This window comes from Pezoporus flaviventris, unplaced genomic scaffold (assembly GCF_033815535.1).
Source record: "Pezoporus flaviventris isolate CSIRO_AGI_PZ_B2104156 unplaced genomic scaffold, CSIRO_AGI_Pfla_v1 ptg000054l, whole genome shotgun sequence".
NCBI lineage: Eukaryota > Metazoa > Chordata > Aves > Psittaciformes > Psittacidae > Pezoporus > Pezoporus flaviventris.
The window spans coordinates 4,311,008-4,336,173 of NW_026892602.1; the positions used below are offsets into that span (position 1 = coordinate 4,311,008).

Sequence of the window (25,166 nt, forward strand, 5' to 3'; positions counted from 1 at the left end):
AGACAAGTAAATTAGGTGTAATTTTACCAATCTCCTAGAGTCAGGCCGGGAAGCTTGCAATTGTTCAAATTCTTCTATTTTTGCTTGATCTACATCTTCTTTCAGCTCCCACGTACTGTCTTCATATGGCAACGAACACCATTTTACTAAATAGTAAATAACAGGCTGCAGAAGAAAATTCTGAATGTTATCAGCTTTTAATTTAGTATACAGACTGTTAATATGCCTTAGTATTTGAGTAACTAGCTAGCATGAGAGCTGGGGACAGAAGCACATTTCTGATAATATTTAAAATACTGTATCTTGTTATCTACTTACTTACCCTTAGTTTCTCTGTTACTTGTTGTAGACCCCTGCAGTACTTTTTAATTCCACTTATCCACAAGTAGATCTTAGTCTTAGGAAAGATAAATTACTACATTTGTGATGTTTTCCACATTTCCACAAACTAGAATTTACTAGACTAGAGAGGTGCTACCCAGAACACTTCCTCCACTGTTCAAACCAACCTACCTAAACCAAAGAGCTTTCTTAAGTTTCAAAAACAAAAGTCTTCTCGACAAAATAGAAAGCTTTACAGGTCAGCCAGAATTTCGGAAAAGTCTCAACAGATGGAATCAATGCAGATTATCTTATTTAGATTCAGTAAATAAAATGTTTAAAAATTAAATAAAATTTGAACTTCCATGATCTTGGGCAAAGTCTTACGATAACAATACACGTTTTCCTAAAAAGTGTAATAACAGCAAATTTGCTGCATACAATGAAAAATAATTTCAACTCTCAACCCTGCTTCAGGAAGATTAACACAGAAATCACTGGATAAAAATCTATTCATTTTGCTGTCTAGAAGAACAAAATAAGCATCATAGCTATTCCAGGCTTAATCAGCAACTGTCAGTTTTGCTCTATGCCTGCTTCAGGTTCTTTCTGAATTTAAGCAGTTTATTTGCTTGATTTGCTTTTCTGTTTTCTTTAGTTTTCTGATCTTATGTGTTTGCTCTGTAATAGCCTTTCAGAAGATGTACTTCAAGTACTATTGTATGACCTATTAATACCAATACAAATACAAGCTGATTTCTATTGCAAAATACATGAACAGCATAGCAAATGGGAAGATTGTCATGTATCATTAAAAATATTACGGAAGCTTGAAATCATTAAGGTGCTATTCTGAAATCTGCTAGAAAAACCCCACTGTTATCAAAAACTACTTGGAGGTGTACCTTCTTCACTTGCTCTAAGATTTATTTACCTCACCAGTGTCCTTATCTTCACAAAGAGATACTTCTAATACCCGATCTACTTCAACATAGTCAGGATTAAAAGGTTCTTCTTCCATCTGCAATGCAAGAGCAGTAAGATCAGCAGAGAGACAAAAAAAATGCTGATATATGACCAAGTCTCATCGTATGCAAAATGAATTTGGCAGGTGGAAACAACCAAGGCTTTTGCACTTGCATTTTTTAAGATACTCCCCCCTCAGGGCTTTTTGGCAATGGGCACTGAGGAGGTATCTGGCATTGAAACGGAAAATGTAGTCATTTAGGGATTAAGTGCTGTCTTGTAAAAGTCTTTCTTGTAGAGAAACAAGCCCTACTAACAATCTTCCCTTCCTTATCACTTTTAAGTAGTTACCCAGTCACAATTTTAAGCATGCATGCCAGAATAGTCCAGCAACTCCAGAAAATTCTTCTCTTAAAAAAATTACTTGAAACAAAAATAGCTCAACCGGCTGCAACCAAAATCAACCCCAATGGCTAATTTCTACTGATCAACATCCAGCTATTCTACCTAAAAGCAAGCCCTTAATCACAATTTTACAAGGAAAAAAAGCTTATTTAGTTATCTATTTCATACTCACATCTGCAAAAAAGTGAGCTCTTTGTGCTTGCCTTAGTTTGAATCGTTTTATTTTCTGCTGGATTCTTTTATCCTTTAAAAGCTGTTGTTCTGTGGCCCACTCACAGTGGAGATAAGAGCTAAAATTACATTAACATCAACATATTAGTGAAAGCAAAAGCTTACTATTTTTAATATAAAGTTAAAATAATCTATTTTATAAACCAGATTTTCACTGTAAGAACATTCTATCATTTAAGACAGAATTCACTGTAAACATCAAAGATTTATTCTTCCAAATAATTGTCTTAGAACATCTAGTTAAGGCAGTGCTTTTGGGCTAGGATCCATAGAACTCTGGATTCACAGATTTATTTCATGTGTCCTAAGCAGAGAAACGAGTGTGAGCTTAAATAAATCAAGTTTAAAATTTGACAACTCTATCAGAAAGTAGCCAGAGATACAAAGTACTTAATATACTGGATCTTTTTCATATACTACATGTGAATATCTCTTCACAGGTACTGCTGCACTACATAGATAAGCCCATGGCAAAAAGGAACAGGTCATAAGACTGGGCTGGGAGAGAAGCACAAAGTAATAGTCAAAGGAAGGAGGGAAGCATGAGCACCAGTACCTACGCATCTAACTGCATCCAAAGCAAGCCTTCCTGAAGTCAGATTGGTTTGCCAGAAGTACAGATCTCTCTCCCTCACCCCCCTCTTTTTAATATGTTTTCACCACGTTTTAAGCTTTCTAAAGGTACGATAGCAATAAAGAAGGGCTACTGCTGGGTGTTACCTATTCTCAGATGGAAAGACAGGCTTTACAATTTCAGAAAACAAGAGCTAAATGGTCTCCAGAAACATGTGAATCCAGACTCTCACAGAAATCACATTTATTAGCAAGAATCCAATGAAATCACTCACATATGTAGAATTGAAAATGGGCTTGTATTTTCAACATCAAGAACTGAGTAGTGACAGCAAGTTAGGTATAAAATTTAAAATAGGAAAACATGGCAAAAATTCCTTTTCTTTATTCTATTTCCTGTTTCTGACGTAAAATCATTTCTATTGTTACGAGGTATTTTCCCTTTTTAAAACGGTAAGACCAACTCCTACATCAACCTCTCCTAAATGTATGACACTAAATCTAATACAGGTTCACAAAATAGCTCTGATTTAAATTCATGAAATTAAAATTAGCCTGAGGCACATAGCCGCTGATGAATTTAATAAAATTGTCTTCTCTAAAAATTCTGTTGTTCTCGCAGTAACGGCTGACATCTTACTGGTCAGCGCTGGTTTCACAATCCTGGTAATTCTGAAGTTATTACTAAGAATCTAATAAAGATTCTTAGCAATTTAAGGATTAAATTTATAAAGAAAAAGATCTAAAGATGACAAAATCTAGTTATAAATTAATCTTCAACAATACAAAACTTTAGAAGATGTATAAGATACTTATTTCAGATAATACCTCCAATGAAACAACTTTTTAGTACTTACTAGTTCTTGTATTTTACAAAAAACTCTTCTGTTTCTACTGTCATCCCAGCAGATACCTAGGAAAGCAAACTCATGGTAAATGTTTAATGACAGATACAAACCGCTTCTTCAAATAAGCAGTTTTATCACATGATAATCACTTACTTCTTTTTTTATTACCCTGGAGGATAAGATTTTGTCTACAATTGCTGCATCTTCTTCACTTGGATTTTCCTGTAAATGCAGGAAGCAATAACAGAAATTGCAGTAAATGCCCTCTCTTCAAACCATTCAGGCTTAAACCAGGAAAAAAATGACATTATAAATTGCAGTAAATGGCCTCTCTTCAAGCTGATCAGGCTTAATACCTTCAAACACAAGTGGCTTGTTGGAAGATCAACAATAAAGTTGACCAGGAGTGTTCTCTTTAACAGTCTGGAAGTAAAATTTAAAAGCCGCGTCTATATGCATGCTAAAGTACAGTAAGCCTGGCACTTCCAAAGAGCATCAGATGCAATGGTCACCTGCCAAACACAATGTACAAGCAATTGATGCTTTCCAGACACAGACTCACTGTAAATGACCTGCTGAGCTGACCTGATGCAGTGGACACAGCTACAATTCCATTATAAAGATATGGAAAAATAAGGATTTTGGCAGACAGGCTAGGAAAAAAAAAAAATTAAAACAAAACCAGCATGTGTCAAACTCAATGTAATAGGTTTACTCTGAACACAGATAACAAACACGCTGCCAAATCAGGTAGATGAGGTCATGCCTGCGAATTCCAGTATGGCTGAGGTGTGACACAGATAAAGGTTACTTGGCTCTGCCAAGACTGAACCTGCGGCTCCACATATAAAGAACTGATCTTTAAAGGTTGCTTCTAGTCAAGAGTCACCTTCCCTCTTGCCTGATTTGTTCCCAACCATGTTTTCTCCTTCCTTAAAACTTTGGCACTCCTCCTAACATCTCATGAACACTTTTTCCCCTGTTTCTTACCTGCCACTTTATTTACCTATAATGGCTCAACAGTAAGTTTGATTATCGTAGCTGGAACAAGCTGAACAGTGAAGTGGAAACCCAAAGGTGGGAAAAAAAGAGAGGAGTTTCCTTTTTAAAAAACCTCAGTAAGCAGAGATCCCCATAGGCTCAAAGAATTTTATACTTCTGAAAAGTCATGATAATAGTGGCATAGAGCTTCTTCATATGCCTACACAGCCTAACACATTATTTAAAATATGCCTAGTCTTAGTCTTATCCTTAACTTTGGCTAGGTCAACAAACGTTTAGAACAGAAAATCATAAAAAAGTAACAAGTTATTTCTTCCAGTTTTCAAGCTCTTAGCAAGATGACACATTAAATAAACCATTACTTAGTAATCGCAATGTTTTCCTTCCAAGTTATGACCTTTATTCACTGAACTACTGGAGACAAATGTAAAGTTCCCACTACAGACCAAGCCAATTTTCACTTACAACAAACAACTGTAAAGGCTGCTCAGCAGGTAAAGGGGCAGAATTCTTTTTCATTTTCGCAGAAACTTTAGCTTCTTCTTCTGATTGTTTTCCTTCTCCTTCTTCTGCATATTTTTTCCTTTTAACTTGACGATTTGATCGTCTCTTCTGCAAACAGCAGGGGAGGAAAAAAAAAAAAAAAGGAAAAAGAGGTTTTACCAAAAACTGCCTCTAACATGAATTGCAAGTCTGGGGACACTCTAAATAATACTTTGGATACAGCTAAAACCAAATGCCAACATTTGGTAGAAAACATGAAGCATGTGAATCACAGAGGGACAGAAGTAGCCATACGCTATTTGTGGTAAACAAATCCCCCTCCCCTCCCATTCCATATAAACATTTGATGCTTATAATTTTTAGAGTTCAAAAGTAAACATGGACCAATGTTTTCATAGTATGGAAACAAAGCCAATACATAACAGATTTCCCATAGCATCAGTAGTTCAACAGCAATTTCATAATGCAGTGTAACTGCAGTGTGTTAACATCCAATTCAATTATCCCAGTGAATGACAAAACATGCTTAAGTGTCTCTACTAAACATCAGTGCTATTAAAAACATCATGAACATTTTCATTAGATCATATTGATCAGACTGCTGATTTGATGGCTAATGAAGTTTGTTGCTTGTTAATGTATTTGTTTTCTCCTCCACCTTAATCAAGCTTGTTTAACAGCAGTATTTGGCTTACTTTGCGGTTTCTCTCTAATCTTCCACTCTTATTTCTGCAAGAATCTGAAGACACCAAGTTCCAGCTGGAGAAATAATGTTCAGTCTAAGAGAGCAATTCCTCCTGACTCACTGTTTAAGTTTCAAGAACTTAGATTATTAGGAGACTGCATATCCTTTCCACTCCTCAGTACCAATATATTTAACCATGAGATTAATTCATAAGTCTGTTGGGTAAGTAACGATAGCAGAATCAAACTAGTTAGCTAATGCTTAAAAATACTGCAATCTGCTTTAGAGAATTATCATTACAAAAATGCAATCAGCAAAATAAAACAGTCTATAAAATAAATTAATTCTACTGTGTTACACGGCAAAGCATATTTTTGTTTAAGAAAGCACCGCTGCTGATTGCAATACACTGTAGTAATCAGTTGGGAGAAAAGTTGTGAATAGAACCAACCCCAAAATCCTGTGGTCATACTGGCTTCTGCAGAGCAGATATTAAGTAACAGAAAGACTGCAGCAGAGGAAATTTCTCCCCGACTGTTAAATTCAGCCACTAGCCTGGCTATGTTTTAACAACTACAAGTAGGTAGCTGTTAAAACAAGCGGAGTTGTTAAAAAAAGTAGAGTAGTAACAGTAACATACACAGTAAAAATCAAAACCGGGCATCACCATTCTTCTGTAGAAGCTGAATAAGTGAAACTACTCAACCAGCTTTCCACAATAATGTAGCCAGACTAGCTCTTCTTCACTAAAAAGTGATTGTCACATTACAGCTAAATCAACAACAGTTTGCTAACAGTACATTTTAATTTTTTAGATGCCAGCTAATAGGAGCAATGTAAAATGATGTATGAATTACGAAAACAAGGATTAAGAATCAGGTTCAAGTTTTATTCATTATTTACTGAATTTTTCAAAACCTAATGAGGCATTAACAGGTGTTTTCAATCCTTCTCATTATGTCTTGTCTTGAAGTATGAAGTGATAACAAATCATCAATAGCTGTATGTTCTCTGACATATTAATACATAACCTGAGTTGTTTGAAAAAAACCCTTCGTATTTCCCCAAGCTAAGATGTGTGGTCATAAAAAAAAAAAAAAATGCTCCAAAGCATACAAGAAATAAATCAATGTATTTAAGGAAGACACTTCCTGTGAAACTAAACATACAAAATGAATTACAAGAAAAAAAAAAAGACTTAAAATTGCCCCTCTGAGCTTAGAAACAGCTACTTGCAATAGGAAAAGAAAATAATGAAAATGTTCTAGAACTAGAGGGAAAGAATCAGTGAAACACAGCAACTTACAACTTTCCTCTTACAACTCTGCTTCACTCAAACTCCTTTGAAGATAGGGCAGTGGTATGGTATTTGGCAGTCTAATTTTTTCTATCCCATGCCACCCCGTATTATCTCTACCTACTGTTGCCTTCACACCATGATCATGCAATTTGATGATATTCCGTGTCTAGCCACACTAGAATTAAAAACTACCTTTGTCATGCTAAAACTCAAATATCCAAAACAGCACAAGCGATGAGAAAAAAAAAAATTATCTTCAGTCTTTTGTATCGTATTTGTTAGCCTACAAATTTATACCTCATTACAGAGCACTACTGATAAGTTACAGCACTTCAGAACAACCAAACCTGCTGTCAGCTCCTTCAGTGTACTGAACAGACTTTCGATACCAAGACAAACTCCCTGAGAAATAAATTCAAGAATCCTTTCAGTAACCTCTACCTTAGAGAAAATACCCCTTAAGTTAATATAAAATCATTCTGGAAAATGGCTTCTGATCCTTTTTCCTCACAGCATTATCATCTGTGAAACAGTAAAGGTCAGCTTGGTATCTTGTAATTGTTTTCTGACATTATCATCAAATAAAGGAATTATTTTTTACTCAACCTTGTTATGAATATTGATTTAATCTCTGCGGATGTCACAGGATATAAAACTGTGCACTTACACGCATAACCTTACTTTTAATGGATTTTGCCCTAAAGGAAGAAAGCTCTAATTCTGCTACTAACATACACATAAATAGGAAATAATCTCTATTCATACTTTTTTGTGCATTGTTTTTGTAAATAATTAGCTAGGCTACTATTATACCAGAGCAATGTATAAAATAAATGCAGGAAAAAAGTTACAAGGCAGATATTCCTCGAGGGAATGACTCTACCACTTTGATTCTTCACCTGGCACTTATCCTTTAGAAGAGTCCACAAGCAACTAGAGCCTATCAGTATGTTGATCACTGCTCCCTTCAGATCTAACACTCCAAGAAAACAGTTATGTTCCTACAGAAGCAGAGCACAGAAAAAACAGTAAAGTCCGAAACCAGCCTTTTAAAGTGTTCTCCAGAGCCAGTTTTAACTGAAAAATGTTCCTTCTATTAGGCAATCTCTGCATTCTCCCCACAAAGTCAATGAAAGCAAAGATCAGGTCTAACTACCAGCTCAACAGGTATTTACTGTCTCAAATCTATGGACTTCTGTACGAAAATTAAACAAATACAAGCAGGGTGTTGATGTCCCATCACAGACAGGGGACTCTAAACTGTAGGATCTTCTGATTTTCAACTGGGAGAAGTAGCTTATAATGTAAATGTCTGTCTACCTATGAAAAAGAGATAGCAGTGAGAGAGGAACTGTCACTGTGTCAAAAGGAGTGTAACTTTCGGGAAGGGAGTGGAGGACAAGATCTGTAGAAGTAACACAGAAATTTAGAAGGGAACTGAGTACTTACCTGCGAGTCTTCATCTTTCAGTGCCCGCTGTGCAGTCTGCTTAGCATCAGACAACTCATCTGAAGATTCGTTTTTTCTTTTCTGCTTCTTACCCAGTGTGATGATTAGCTTTCTGTTAGGAAAAAAGCCCAACATCTAAGTGAATGCATACACTAGTCTACTTGACTTCAAGTAAAGTAAAAAGCAACATCACATCCACTAGCAATTCCCTTATTCTTCTTAATGTAAAACTCAGGAAGCACCACTATCTGAAATCTGTGCCTCACAACAAAAGCTACAACTTTACAGAAGGCAGTATTTTCTACTACTGTTACTCAGTTTCTCTACAGGCAACAGTTAGCACTGAAAATTCTTGTGTTTCGTACACATTTTAAATCCACAAATGCACAAGAGATGCCAAATCCAGTATTTAAACTAACTGACAATGGTAAACTATACAAAGTTAGCATAAACACCATCTGCAGATGAGGACAGTGTATCATTCATATAACCCATTTGCCAATTGCAAAATACACCTCTTACACAAAACAATTAGCTATGGACAACAATCTAACATTGCTCAGAGCTTTCTGACATACAGAACTTGCATGTTTAGGTAAGTTACTCAATGGTAAAAATGAGAGAACTGCATGAAACCTTTAAGCCCTTAAAAAAATAAAAGTCAAAAAGAACCTATTTTCAAAACTCCGTAGTTTTAGCTTCAAGAAATCTTAGAAGCTCTCAGAATAAATTAAGAAGCAACAATGTGCTGAATAGTTATATTCTGATGAAAAAGCACTAATTATCTCTTGTAAAGATTTAAAGGTTACACTGTAAATCACAATACCAACAATTTGTTTTTAATTAAAGAGCATCAAAATATTTATTTTTTCATATTTGAAATGTGCCAAATACGCCTTTTGAAATATGTTTTCAGTGGCTTAACTGAAAAATGATGACAAGCTATCCAATAAAATCACAGATAAAGTGCTATCCTTAAATAGGTATTCTATACAGTATCTAACCATCAGATCTGTGAAAGAGAAAATGCTGCAGCAAACAAACCTCTTTTGCCATTTTACAGAACAAATGAAAGTCTTTATACAAATAAGTTCTTTTACACCAAAGCAGCATCAAATACACTGATCACCTAAAAACCCACTGATGAGAAGGTAGTGGTTGAAACACTTGTATCTCATTTGCTTCTTTTTTGGGCATGTTCAAACAGAACTATCACATGCTACATCCAAATGAACAGTTCACACAGAAAAGGAAAATCTTAAATTACAGAAAACTTGGGGATACTTTAAGCAACATGGCCTACAGAAGACTGTAGGCATATTTTCAGAAACAATTAACATTTCCATTGGTTTTTAACATTTAACCACTAGGTATGTTCAGTGGAAAGGCTTAAAAAAAAACCCAAACATTTTCCACTCCTACATTTTTTACTTCTAGTACGAAGTGAATGGCACTGGCAAACGCACGCTGAAATGAAGCTGCAGTAAGCACAATCACAGACCTGCTTGTTCACAGAGCTGCTAGTTCAGAAGTAAATTCTGATCCTCAAGTCCTTACTAGGTGTGTTCTCAGTTTAATTAGTCCTCAGAAAATATGTTTCATAATTGCAGGAAATACAATTAACACATTGGTTTCCCTGCTGTCTTCAGTAGTTTGTTGTCTGTCCCCCCACCCCTCATTTTAAAATGTCCCATTAGTTGTGTTTTTTCGATTGTTTTTCAGTTGTGGTTTTTGGCGGGTTTGATGGTTCCTTTTTTTCTTTTTTATTTTTTTGACTAGGGTTTTTTTTTACTATTGGAATCTCAGGTATTTGTCTAATATGACTCTGATGATGGACTTCAATAAACCACTTTTTTGATTTTTATCTCACTTGTTTCATGGAATATACGTGTTACATTAGCACTTGTCACCTAACCTGTTTTCCCTGCCTTGAACTCCTTCCATTGCAGCTGCTTCTGGCCATTGCTGGAGAGAGGACACTAGGCCAGATAAAACTCTGGTCTCAGCTGGGTAGGAACTCCTCTAATCTTTGGACACATGTGAAGTGCAACAAGCTGTGCTTATCTGTACCTGTCCCTTCTTGATCTTTTAATTTAAAGAACTGGACATAGAGCATATTCAATCCAGTGAACTCATATAATTTAGTTTTTAAATTATTATTTTTTGACCGATAAATAAGGCTCAAAGTCTTCTCTGATTTGGAGAAAAGTCATTAAAGGTCTGATGCACATATGGCATGTAGAGATGACTGTGAATGTGATACACAGATTTTTAAGTGAACAAAAAACTACTAGCAACAAAGAAAAAGGATCCTTTCATCAAATAGGTGTTGAGATGCAAGTCAAGCTGGAAGGGATCTCTGGAGGATATCTGGTCTCTACTCAAAGCCAACTTTATCCACCACAGAATTCTTTTATGTTGCTGAATTCAGCCAAGCTCTGCTTGTCTCCAAGGCTGACACCTCCCTGGGCAACCTATTCCAAATTTTGATCCTCTTTTGCGTAATGGTGTATTAAAATGCTTCATAAATGCATGGTGCTATGTTAAGCAATTGTATCCGTGCAACCATAGTTCATACTCATTTCATGCACTACTGCCTAATATTTTAGACTCAGGTTCCTTTTGGATTTGAGAAACACAGTATTAAAGAAGGTCATGACTATTTTTCTATGGATTGTAGTGGCATCCACTGAATAGCAGAAGATTTTAAGGACCTTCTGCTTTAATGCAGATTGTGATTGTAGCTCTAGCTACATCTTTCTTTGCATGATTTTTCCTCTCCTCTGTAGTTGTAATCTCTTGTGTTCACCTCTCGCTCTGCCCCTGAAGTCTTACACATAATATTCCATTTCCCTGTCAGCTTTTGTGCCTTATCTCCATCTTGTCTTCACTACCCCAAACACTTCTCTTCACAAGCATCTCCCTGAAATTTCCTTAACATCTCTAGATGATGCAGATCAGAATGTTTCATCCTCTATATGGATATGGTGCCAGTGAGAGGAGTAAATGCAATTTCACTTCTTTCTGATCCAGTGCCCAGAACCACAATGCTCCTTGCTATCAAAAGTGCTGAAAAGCAGTATGGTGCTAAAGTCACGCATTTCTATTAGTAAAAATGCAATCTGCTCATATTTTGACCAAAAACCTCTCAAAATCTGCTATGTGAAAACAATAATTTTCAGAAGCTTGTAAACTAGATCAATTCTGTGAAATTTTTTTCACTGGAAGAGCAAGTTCTCTTGCCAGTTTATAAATTTCTATACGGAAGCATAAAGATCTTGGCTAAAATCCCTTTTTCCTCTCTGAAACAAACTGTTCTGAACAGACACTATCTATTCTGTTTCTATGAAAAGGAAACAGCACGCTGTAGACACAGAATAAATAGTAACACTAGACTCCATTCCAACTGCACTTACTCTTGCCTTTTAAAATTTAAAATGTATCTCATCCCATATTATCTAGAAATACTTAATTAGTGTAGACTTCTTCAACATATATTTCCTTCTTTTTTAACAACAAAGATGTTGAGAGACTCGCATAAACAGAAAAGGCTCTAAAGAAGACATCTCATGAGCCATTAGTGGTTTTGATCCTTAGTATAAGCTTCCTAATATGGTTTAGATCACAACTGAAAGAACTGAAAGTATCAGCAAGACCACCAGGAATCACTATGTGATGAGCACTGCAATTTCTCTGCTTTAAATTAAGAATCAGTAATAGCAGATAGCAGAGAATGTGATGGGAGAATTGTCAGCAATTTGAACACCTTGAGAATTATAAAGAACAATTTTCAAAAACCTTCTAAGTTAGTGAATATGAGGAAGGATTAAAGAGGAGAAAAAAAAAAAAAGAAACCCAGCTATTATGAAATACACATCAGGCATGCAAGAAATAGTAAGTATTGCTGGCCTTCAATGCATACCTTTAACACATCATTTTACTCCAATTTTCCCAAAACAGAGGATACCAATTGACTCTTTATTAGTGTCCAAAGCCACTTCCCAGATATTTTAATTTGTAGTCAAAGCATTTTGTTATATTACCAGCAATAAAACTCCTATGTCACCAACAGTGTAAGTATTTATCACTAAAAACTTAGCTAAAAATCTATTAGCAAAATACAAAAGTAGGCATGCCCTTGAAAAGACTGCTTATCTTCTTGGAATGAGAGTTGAACTGGTGCTATAAAAACAGTTGCTCTTATCCTTTTAGCATATGTGTAATAAATAATACTAACACAGTAATATTAGCTACTCTCTCCTTCTCCAGTTATATTTCAAATTAGTAATTGCTGGATTGCACACAGATTTTTAAAACACTCCTTCAGTCAAGAGCCATTTCATGCTCATACAACACTGGAATAATAATGCAAGAGAATAAACAAGTGTTTGGTTAGCTGTTCAGTAAGACCACACTATTTTGCATTCATATATTTTGCAGTAGTAACTTAAAATTATGTCACTTAAGACCTAACTTATGCATCAAAACTAGAATCTGAGAGCAGAGAAAATGCCATCAGGGAGTCACAGCTCAGGGCATGAAAGATATCATAGAATGGTTTGGGTTGGAAGAGACCTTAAATTCTATTTAGTTCCACCGCTGTGCCACAGGCAGGGACACCTTCCACTAAACCAGGGTCCTCCAAGCCCCATTCAACATGGTCTTGAACACTTCCAGGGCCAGGGCAGCCACAGCTTCTCTAGGCAACCTGTGCCAAGGCCTCACCACCCTCATAGTAAAGAGATTCTCCCCAGAATGCTGATAAAATTTGGAATTTGTATGCCGTTTCTGATCATGACAGAAGCTGTTTATGATCCAACAGATCAAAAAGATTCAGTGAGCATCCCTTTCCTTTTGAGTACAGATCTATTAGCCAACCCCTGCCTTACTTACACAAAACATAAAAGACAACTCACAGTGCCCTGCCTTCTGCGAAATCCACTTCAAGTTCTAGGCATTTAAACTTAAATGATACAGAGGCAGCAGAATCACCTCCTTCCCCTATTCTGTCAGGGTCTTGGGTCCTAAAAATGCTCTTGTAAACAAAACATGTGAGACCTACTCCAAGTCAACGAGGACATTTACTCATTCAAACAGTAAACGGATCATACACAACTGGCTACATAATTTAAGGGTTAATAAAAAAAACAAACCCCATCATTGTTGTTCTAGCACATGAAACAACACAGCCATTTCTGGTAACAGGAAATGGTTTTGAACTTAAGGAATACCACCTGGAATTAAACTGAAAGTCAGATTCTTAGGATTTGTGTGATTTATTTATTAAAACTATGTGGTGATAAAAAAAATCCCCAAAACCTAAATCTAATCTACTGATACTGTCGTTTATATCACCAGTGCAGAGCTGCTGCTTTTCATCAGAGCCATGATATTTAATTTTATGTGTGAGTAGGTGGAAATACATCGAGAGCTATAAAACCTAAATGCCAATCTACTTTTTTGAACAACAGAACGTTCACAAATTCGTAATTCTTCTATCCTTCACATCAAGTAGCAAGAAGTAGACTTTTTAGTTCAAATATGCATCACCTTAAATGGAAGAAGTAGAATTACAATCAGTTAGAAAAAGCTTATAAATGGAAACATAGTTCTATGCAAAAATAGGGTTTAAATGGATTCCTGAACACCAATGGATCTTGGTAAATAGCCAGGATATGAAAAGTGGTTCTGCAGTCCTCAAAAAAATTGTAAAGTAAGTTAATTTTAAAGAATTAACTTGATCAGTAATCAATGCATAAAGCAAACCGGTTAGTCTATAACGCTGAATACAATACACATGCATTCTCCTAATAATTTCTGTCATACGCTTACAATGCTTTTGGTAGTAAAAGGATTTAGTCACTGATCTTTACCAATGCTTATGTCACAGAAATCTTACCGACTAGTGAATCCAGTTCTAAACTATCTGACTGAAATGAACAGGCATTAATTCTTTTGAGTACAACAGGTCAGAGGATTAAAAACCTTAATTACCATCACAGCCTGCCTAGAAAGTAACTGCTAGTAATTTCTAACAAGCAGTAAGCTGGAAAAAATCACGCTTTAATTTTTTTCTGTACATACATATCAGAAGAATCACTAAGGAAAATGTAAACAGTTAATAACATGAATCCCCAAACACATACCTATCATATGCAGTGAGCAAGCAAAACAATCAAGATGGTTTTAAAATCATCTTGTCCCTTAAACTGAGATACAGAAGTGAAAACTCATCTTTATGCTAGATGAGGGCTACTCAGTTTCAGTAAAAGCTGTATGGTAGGACATTTAAAAGGTTTTTTTTGATTGATTGTTTTTTAGCTGATGGCTACCAGGCCATTTCATCACAGTCTGTTCAGCAACTAGTGTTTTGTGTTTCGGCTCCATCAGAGCAGTGGAGTAGATCATTTTCACAGATGGGCAACTGTGTAGCTCTGCAAATCCTCCTCAAGAGCAACACAGGATGTGCTAGACAGATGGAACCCTTGTAGGATCCCAGCTAAGTTTATGATCATGATTAAGAATTTACTGTTTGAGTACAGAACCACAGAAAGCACAGCTGTGCTAACACTGAATAGCCTAGGTTTGATGCTAGCAGAGATGCGAAAGATCATATTAAAACCAGTCTCCAAAACTTCTCAAAAATGTATCTGTTCGTAGTTTCTGCTCTTGCAGCTCTATGCTTGCCTGCAACTCAAACAGGAGTCACCTGAAACATTCATCTGACCTCAGACCTTCCAAAACACACATAATGACACCTCCTGAACTGGGCTAACTCTTGGAATCCAAACCGAACCAGCATATTTAACAGTTACTGCGAGTTAAATGTGCTTGCTATAGAAAGCACTGAATGAAATTAATCATCTGGGATGGACATACCATAGTGAAACCCCTTCTACAAAGGAAAGCAGATGCACCCAAACCAAACTACCCACCACTGTTAAAAACACATACTAAGCTTATGCTTTTTTACTGTAGATTTTTCTTGGCTGTAAAGTTTCAGTCATGATTTTATTGCTTATAGAAGAACTACAGTTGATAATAGTTTAGAACAATTGATAATTGATCTTTTTAATCACAAGGAGGGAATTTTTACTTTCTGCTTAAATGCAAGCAATGTCATATATACAATTTTGCCTTTTTTTCTTGTTTCCAAATTTTTCTCCTTATTGAGTAAAAAAAGAAACAAAAATAGTAATTTTTTCCTCTTCCAATTTTAAACAGATCTAAAAACTCCCAATTTCCAACATAAACAAAAACTTTTCATAGAATTGAGGTCCTCCTTTTCCCTTCTTCCCCAATACAAGCACTTAAAGGTTTTGTTTTAGTACTGCAAATTTTTTTTCCCAAGATTTCTTCCCTAAGACTTAGAGTTTGTTTTAAGATAAATGAGAAAACCAACGTAGCAACCCACACATTTAAAACCCCAATTCTATTTTGACATCATAATTTCCAGGATATGCTAAAATGCATTAAGAAATATTTTCTTAGGAATGTAATTAGAAACAAACCCTTGCAAGAATTATTTGGCTTTCTAAACCCCTTATTAGTTCCTGGATTTCATTTTCTCCTTCTCTAAATAAACCAGATTTTATTAATTGCATGATTTTTCTTAAATCACATTCGAAAATGTAAGTACAGCCATTCTCAAGTAAATATTCTTCTCGTGTAAGATCAGTAGTTACATCTGCACAGAAAACAGTCTGCTGAGATTATTCTTTTCCAAAAAAATCAAGGCCTTTTTTCAATTACTGCTCTTCAAAACCACTGTAATATATTCTTCACTAGATAAGCAACATTCAAGGTATTTACATAAATAACATAAAATAGTGCTAACACAACATAACAATATGAAGCTGTTTGGATACAAAAATGAAGTATGTGGATGCATCAAAGCACTTGATTTACTGCTGTGCATCAAAACACAGAAATTCTGTGCAACCTGTAATACGTGGTTCTAAAAGACTCCCTCCACTGCTTTTTAACAGGATCGGACTACCAAATCTTTAGGTATGCATTCCATGTAGTTAAAACATGGTAAGTTAAAAGCATGATTAAGCTAACAAATGTGCTACTGAGGCATTAGCTAATTAAACCAGTAAATAAAGGGGAGGCGAACCTCCACAGCCCAACACAACATTATGACAAGCTGACCATAATTAAACAGGAGTCTCCCTACTAGCTTCAGTGTACTTGGGATCAAGAACAACTATTATGGTTTAAAACACAGTTTGAGAAAAAGCTCTTTCTCAACTAATGCTGTGTCATGAAAACTCGAAAACTGATCCTAACCCATGTGCACAGCTAAGCATTTCATGAAGACAAAAAAAAATGTTTAAGTATAAATCAAAAGCAACAGTTCATTTCACTTTTCTGATTAAAAACAGTAAAAATACTAAGGGAACTATGTCTTATAGCATAAGTATAATATTTTGGCTGGTTTTGTAAATTATCTGAAAGAATGCATAGGAAACACACTAAGGGCAATTCACATGAATCTTCAGGAAACTGACCCTAGATGACCAACAGAGTGTAAGTTTTCTGCTTAGACAGACCCACAAAATATTTGTTATAGGATGTAAGTAAATTCGAAAACATGAAAGTGAAATCAGCCATGGAAGTACACATCCAAAACTCCCCTTTAAACAAGATGGAGGTAAAAAAAAAAAAAAGGAAGCAGTATTCAGTGCACTAAGGAATACTAAGAGCAGCATTCATATGCCAACCCATAGCCAGAAAAGAAAGAAATCAAGGCTATAAAAGTTCACATTAAGTGTCAAGTTTAGATTCTTTACAGTACAGGACAACTTCTCAAGGAAGTTGTTTACTTCACACGTAAAAGGAAAGCACTGATGTCTAGGAAAAAAAAAAAAAATGCAGAGAAATGGGCTGATTAAAAGAGCATTCATTTCTGCTCTACATACATGAGAATATACATATGTATATGAGACATTTAAATTTGGAGAGCTGTGCCAGTTAATATCTCTGCTACCGCAAAAATAGCATGGATTTAAAAAAAATGAAAAGTCAGACTGTAGGTAAGATTTTTATTTCAAGTTCTGACTGACATACTTAACAGTGGAAATTAGGCACTTTCCTTTATAAGTATACAGGAGAACTAGTTTAGATCTGGAGTTAGAAAACGTGCCACCTACTGAATCCCTTGGAGCATTCTAGCGCTTAATACCTTTCAAAAGCTCCTTACCCGACAATATCCACCCAGTCTGACCCAGCTGAGTCTGCAAATTTTTTATGAGGGCAGATTAAATTGCTATGACTGAAAATAACAAAATGCTTGTAATACAATTTTTTAATATGCACTTAACTTTTATACATGTGATATCTATAGAAATATTCACTTGCTAACAAGTTCATTTCAGTTTCATTTAGTTCTCCCTATGCAGTTTATCACTGCACACTTTCTTGAAGACACATGCCAAAATTGTTGACAGCAGCATATATAGCACAGATAGTTAATTTGGGGTCAGAACTCATAACAACACTAGATGAAAGATATGTTGGTCTTGTCTATGTTTCAGAGTAAGCACAGAATATTTCAGGATATGAATTTAAAATAATTCCTTTAAGAAGGATAGTCCTAAAATGATTTTATCTGAAGGAAAAACAGAGGATTCTTGTTCCTGAATGAGAGAGTCCACACATGGACTTGATCAGAAAGAATTTTATGTAGGCAGTGGAGGAGAACAATTTATTATCAGTAACCAGTTTTCATTTTAATCAAGGACCTACAGTGTGAAAAGAAATGAGACCTTTTAGTCTACTTACCCAATTTTTGTTCTCTCTTTAGTTTTAGACAAGGAACCAGTTTTCGGTTTTTTGCTCTCCTTCTCCTTTGGTTTGGATTTAACTTTTCTACCCTTCTTTTCCTCTTTACCTTCAGCTGAAACACTGGGGAAGTTTTCAGGACTCATTACCCGTGGAATGTTTCTCTCTCCTCTCTCTTTTGCTTTTGCAATCGCTTCAGATATTATGCGATTTGCCTTCTCTTGTTTACTTTCCATGTCTGCTTTTTTCTTCTGCTTCTTTTCTGACATTGCCTTCACCTGGGTATTCTGCAACTTAGTATATGATCCCGAACCAACAGTCTTCTTGGAGGAAGGAGGCTGTAGCAACAGACCAAAGGAAATAAAATGACCTTATTTTAACAATATAGACATTTCCTGAAAGTGCAAAAGTTTTCGGTCGGGATATGCATTTACAAAAACCACATGAAACTGGCAGGGACTCAAGCAGACACAAAAAAAGAAGGAATTTTGTTGATCCCACAGAATGGCGTGGGTTTCAGAATAACTGTATCAATTGTGGGTTTTCAACAAGCAAGCCACAAACTGAAAAGCAGTAAAAAAATATCATTCTAAAATTCTCTCAGCCTTCTTTCTGTAGTTAGAGAAGCTAATCCTTAACCTTCCCAGCATTCCCATACATTTGACATATACCTCCAATAAATGCTGTTCTCATAAAATCTGAAAAAGCAAAGAACTCCCGAAGGTAACAGCATCAGTACTTCACCTTTTGTTAGATACCAGCACCACAGTTACCTTAAAGCAGACAGCACATCTTACAAGACTAATTCACTGCTGAACAGATGTTTGAACAGAATCAAGATTAAAAACCAAACAAAAGATAAAACCAAAACTATATTCACAAGAAATCAGAAAGCACTATTTCTTTCATTTAGATCAATGTACAGTCAGTGCCCTAGTCAGAAAATGTAACTTGTCCAGATTTTCGGGGTTTTAATCACCATTTCATCGACACAGCGTTGTTTACACCACGAATGCAACGTTCGGATTATCAGCCTCCCTCTAACCCTGCTAGGTGACATGTTTTTGCTTCCCTCCCCTCCCCCTTCCCCTTTGAGGAACGGGAAGAATTTCCTACTCAGACAAAACCCAGCAGATAACAGTTATGTTACGTTCTCACCCGTACACGCGCCTCTGCCTACAGCATGAAGAAGAGCCACTGGGGATTTCCAAAGCCATTTTGTGGCCAGGTCCGGACCCCCTTGGTGGGTGCACCTCCTGTGGGTGCTGTGGCGGGGCCTGGCGGCAGGCACGGGTTCCCATATGTGGAGAGCAGTGCACGGCCTGCGGGTGCTGCCACTGCCGGACCCGCAGCACAGCAGCCAGCTCAAGATGGCGATGCGGCGCGGCTCCCACAGCAGCAGCCAGTAATAAGGAAGGTTATTCAATCCCATTAGCCTTTTAGCCCAAAGAACCCCTCCTCCTCCCACTCATTCAGGCTTCCACTTACCCTTCCCCTTGGCCTCTTCACTGAAGACATGTTTGGCATCAGACAAAGGCTTGCCCTCTGCTTTTTCAGCACCCCGAGCAGTGCTCAAGAGAAAAGCATTGAGAGAAGATTGCTAAATGGCCTATTTAGCGAGCTGCAGCCAAGAGATGTACAACCCTCCACAAACACGCGTTGTGATTTATCAACATATTCCTCCCTGGGCGAGCACAGGTCCACGGGTGCCAGCCAGCTGCCTCAGATGGGGAGGGCTGCCTGCTGCCACAGCGGGGCTCAGCACCCACCGTAACCGCGGAGCCAGGTTCCAACAAAGCACGGGAAGAAATGAATGCACAAAGCATCAAAATGCATCAGCATGAATATTAGAGATGTCGTTAAAAATACTGACTCCTTCTGCGGAAGTAGGCCAGCAGATGGTGCTACCCGTTATTATTCCATTAGGCTCTGCAATTTAACCCCCAACGGGCCACTCTCCCCTACATGCGGTGTGGGCTTTAACTCCTTCCTGCTCCTCCACCAGCGCTGTCAGCAATGCTTACTCGCCAGGATGGAAAACCCTGGTTGTTCAGCGTCCATCTGGCTTGACTTCACTGCTACTCTGCTGCTCCATTTCCCACGCTGGAGCGAGGCCAAAAATGCCAGAGGGGAGAGGCACCAAAACACAAGCCCATGGCCTCAAACCCATCTTGCTCTCCCAACACTATTCTTTCCTTTTTTTTTTTTTATTATTTTTACCTCATTTCTATAAACTAGCAGTAGCGACTATACAAACTCACAGGCTTGCCTGCTTCCTACAGAAAATGGAAGAACTCCTGAACTTAGCTGTAACCCCCTTCACAAGGTCCATGGATGCCTTGTGGTGAAGACCGGGGGACACATTGCAGTGGTAAAATCCTCTCCATCACAATGCTGATTCAAAGTACTATTTTCAAATATCAGTCAAGTTTTCCAAGTATGTATTGTCAACATATCAAATAAAACCAAAAAGCAGATATGATCAGGTTCTTGAAAGGTTCTTAAAAAACAAGAAGCTTTTGACAACATCAGTCCATCTAGCAACACTCTTAAGTCACAGAAGCCCATTAAAGAATGAAGAAGAATCAGGATTCGATTTCTGTTTTGCTTGATGCATACTTTATACTTTTGTGATAAGTACGTTTTTCCATAGAAATTTTTAATTTTTGCAAGAACGTTAAGATTAGGCCTTACGCTTACTCTGAATTTCACTTCCATTTAAATCTAATTTCAAAATGAAGCTCACTGTCCATTAAAAACACTAGCAATACGAGTATATCAAATAGATTATTCTTTTAACAATGCCACTTAAAGATCTTTCTGTAAATATTCCACTTCATAATAAGGACAATTATTAAATTTTAGTTTTACTTTTTGAGAACTCTAGCCAAGATGCTGCTACACCATAGTTACAGTTATCTGTAACAAATGGCAATGATTTACCTTTTAGGACTATTATTTTGTAACTTAGTAAAACTGCTAAATCACATACTATTTTCCACTTTGAGATCAGCTAAACAAAATATATTCCTGACATACTCTTGGTGTAATGTCAGCTCTAAGCAAAACGCTACTAAAGCCAGTACAGTCTGAGGAGTCTTAAAAGAAATTGGTACATCCTTGAACATTCACGGGCCAGAAACAAACAAAACCCACCTAATAATTAAGTGGGCAATATAGAAATTGTGGCTTTTCCCTAATTCTTTTGCAATAATCTGCCTAGTTATTTTATTCCTTTAAAGCAAAGTTTCTTAAGCTACAGAGCATAAAGCTGCTTCCCAAGTTGTCCTCAACTACTTTATCACTCTCTTACTGTGAAACTGTGAGTATGCTGGACAAGGCTAAGCTATGTTTTAATTCCTCAGGCTGACCCTCTGCTTCCTGCACTGCACTACTGCTTCTGTTTATAAGTGGTGTCTTCAGCACTGCACAAACAGTAAGCTATTTGTTAGGAAACCAAGGACATTTTTTTTAATTTTGATATCACATTTCTAACCATATGGAAATGACATTCATCAAGGCGCAGGAAGGCACCAGCCAGCCATTTTAATCTAAATAAAGCTGTAGTGAAACCTTCAACAAGGAAGTCACCATTGTCACAAAACCCAAAACTGGAAAGCAACACAAGCGCTTCCAGATTAGAAGAACCAGTACAGAGGACAGTATCTGCATGTACTTAGCAACCAAAGCAACACAGATCATGTAATTCAGCAGCAGTCTTTCATTCTGATAATCATTTCATACTGCCAAAAAATGCACGGCCATAAAATAAAGTTAGCTCTAAATCATCATGCACACCAAAAAGAATTTCAAAAACTACACGGCATCTACAACAAAAAGGACAAAATCTTTTGCCACAACAAAAATACCCCTCCCTTTTACTGCGCAGGGATCAAACATCCTAAGGAACATATTCTTCAACTGCTTACAAACCTATTCCACCTACCAGCAGTACGAAAGCAACTCTTAACTGACAAATGCATAGGAGAAAGTGGGAAGAAAACCGTGAGGCAGCCATGTGTTTAAAAGCTAGAGATTTGGAAAAATGTGTTTTCACTTTCCAAGGTTGCAAGGATAATCATCCAAATATAACTGAACATAAACCAATGAAATGTTGTCTTGAATCTGCACAGAGAGAGCTCCAGGGTATCTACTCCTGCTAATAGCTTTGCCAAGCAGCAGCCAAGTGCACTGAACTAGCCTCCTGTCCCTTTCCCACTGCTCCCCACAACCCTGTGAGCAGCAGGGAAATTGGCAGGAATCATATCAAACTCGTGCTGCTGCTGCTGCTGCCTGCAAAAGCCATTAACAGCAGCAGGTATCAACCATACTGCTGCTCACTTGGAAGAGCTAGCCCTAAAATACGAAGGGTGGAACAGATAACAGCTGTAGGCTTCCTCACGTATGCCCTTATTCACAGCAGCCAAGGGAGCATCTTCTCAGCAGCATTCAAAAGAATTTGACATGCTGTCTTGTAGGAGGCAAAGGTGCACTACAAGTCTGAATGACATCTTAATTAATGTAAAAGCAATCAAGTTAACAGACAATATCAAGAGACAGAATCATGATAGCAGCGTTCCCAAGAGCTCCAGTACTTTGCTGAGCAGGCTTTTCATAGAGAGGCATTTCTCCAACATCCTGTTGTGGGTTTGCATAGGACATGCATTTGAAGACCTTCACAGTACTTCCCACGGCAAGGACAAATCACTGTCATCAGTGCTTACAGCTACTGGGATTTTTTTCCTTCAAGGCCTAAACACGTTTTAATTTGCTCCACAACAACTAACAGTTTCTTCACATGCTTTGCATACCGCTATACACGAAGCCCCAAGAAGTGAAGTTCAGCACAGAAAAAGCTTCTACCTCTGAGAAAACACCTTCCCAAATCCTGCCTTATTTGTTCCTAAGTAAAACATTGCTTCTAAGGTTAAGAATGCCTTTCTTTAAGTTGATACAGTCATTCATGATAGAGAAGTATTACTACCGATTTTGTGTGCGCACAAAATCTTTAAGACTCTCCCAAGTTGCATCCATTCTTAATATACTCTAAGGACTGGTAATGCCTTTCCCTTGAATTTTAATGAGCCACATATTTGTGAATTAATTACATAAATCACTTTTAAAAAGCACTGATTTTCACTTGTGGATCTACTCACCCAAACACTAGCTACCAATAAGAACTGCATTCTGACCCTTACTAATCTAACAACAGAAAGCTAAGGTTTACGTCTTCAATGCCTTCAACGATTCTTGACTTCTACTGCTGGTAGCGCACCTCTGCAGGAAGATGCACAGATTAAGCACCATATGCCTTAAGAGCGTAACAAGCTCTTGCTTGTCTGCTAGGTCCTTAGGAAAAATCAAGATGACCTTAATATCAACTGCCCTGAAAGCACCTAAATTAGCCACCTGGAAACCTGATCTTCATGCAATACCACATCATCTTTGTCAACATTAATTACTAAACAAGAAATTCCTTTGTGTAAGTCAAATCACCAAAACAGTCTCAATATCGCAACTATAATACAAATAAATGAATCATGTAACTAATGATAATCAATACATTTCGGGTTTTGTCCAAACTAGGTTCTAATTTTTTTGCATTATAATCACATCAGAATTTGAAAACTACAGTTGCTTTTAAGGAACTGTAAGAACTTGAACAGTGAGAAATGTCTGAACTGTAAGAACACAACAGTGAGAAATGTTAAAGGAATTCATCATCTGAGTTATAAAATTGTATTTACGAATGCAACTTTGAAAAAACAAATGATGAACCCAGTGACTTCTGAATTCCATTCTAGTACTCTGAACCTTTTTCCTCTAGAACAGTCTGCATAAATAACTCTCCCAGTGATTTTTTAATAGCAGTTTTATAATTAAAAAGTGTACCTACTAAAAACGAAAAAGGTGAGCTCACACCCCTGACAGAATCAAGCTGTAAAAGATTCCTTACAGTATGAGTATGTGTCACGCCACATTCATGCAGAAAGGAGACTCCTTTGCTGAATGACAATCCCAGCAAAAGAAGCTATTTTATTTGGATTATATACTGAAATAAGGCTTCCATGGTTAAACAAGCTGTTTCCTCACAACTGATGGGAAGGTCACCTAAACATGCAACATTCTTTTCTCCAGAAAGTATCTTCCCCCCCCCCCCCCCCCCCTTTCAGATTTACTTCTGAATTGCTTTCTACATTCTTTTGTTCAACAGTTACCCCACACCATCTATGGGGGCTAATCTACAAAGAGCACTGGAAAATGAAGATCCATCAGGTTCAATCATTTCTCCATTCTCTTTGATGCACTATTTGGAACTATTAGGAGAGCCAAAGGATCATCTCGTTAGAGTTCTTTCAATATGCTAATAATATTCTTCCTTTTTTTCCTTGCTTATTGTCATTGCTAGTGAATGTTTCTGTGTTTAAGAGACAGAAAATCTCACAACATACATATGTGAGACAACCCAAATTAAAACAGCTATGCCACAGATAGATTAAAAACGGAAAAAGATACGTGGGGGAGGGGAGAATATCTGTCTTTTCCATTTCCCATATTTCATGTCTGTAATGTTAGTAAATTAATGGCTTACAACTACAGCAGCATGGACAAGCAATGGTTTTCATCTGTGTAACAGTCACTTCAGAACGTAGATTTGGTTACTATGATTTGTACTCAACAAGGTATTTAATGCTAGGCTTATGGCCAAATTTCAAATTTCTGTGGAAATGGAAACATTAATGTAAAGGTCAGCAACCTTAAACTAGTCATGTTTCTACGATGAAATATGCACCTGCTTTGCACGTCACACACTCAAGTATGGTTTTGTTTCTCATCTAAATGCTACAGAACCCAGTAATATCACCATTAAGCGAGTTTCACCACTTCTATAGCTAAGATAACATAGCTGTGATTAGTAGCAGCTGCTTAACCAAGCCTCTAATTTACCAGACCATTCACTGGGAGAAGACCAAGTCATTGCCCATTCAAGTCACTGTAAGCAGATGCCCCTAACCTGGGCATGCTGCAAAAGCAACACTGGATGTCACAGAACGAGTCCACAGTGCATGTAAGCTTCTGTTTGGAAGCCAGTCTC

General features: G+C 37.0%; 1 protein-coding gene across 2 annotated transcripts in view; it reads right to left on the bottom strand.

Annotated features, from left to right (window-relative positions):
* Positions 1–25,166, bottom strand: part of CHD9 (chromodomain helicase DNA binding protein 9) — an 80,919-nt gene that overhangs the window by 36,241 nt on the left and 19,512 nt on the right. The window contains exons 1-9 of one of the 2 annotated variants that reach the window (XM_061469048.1): positions 19,559–20,029; positions 18,071–18,408; positions 8,285–8,396; positions 4,812–4,958; positions 3,498–3,566; positions 3,354–3,409; positions 1,865–1,982; positions 1,256–1,342; positions 28–165 (exon numbers count right to left, since the gene is read on the bottom strand). In XM_061469048.1, coding sequence (XP_061325032.1) covers positions 28–165; positions 1,256–1,342; positions 1,865–1,982; positions 3,354–3,409; positions 3,498–3,566; positions 4,812–4,958; positions 8,285–8,396; positions 18,071–18,408; positions 19,559–19,597 — 1,104 coding nt within the window. In that variant the 5' untranslated portion in view covers positions 19,598–20,029. Of the gene's footprint in view, positions 1–27; positions 166–1,255; positions 1,343–1,864; positions 1,983–3,353; positions 3,410–3,497; positions 3,567–4,811; positions 4,959–8,284; positions 8,397–18,070; positions 18,409–19,558; positions 20,030–25,166 lie in introns of those variants that run through there. The other variant, XM_061469047.1, reaches the window with a different exon arrangement.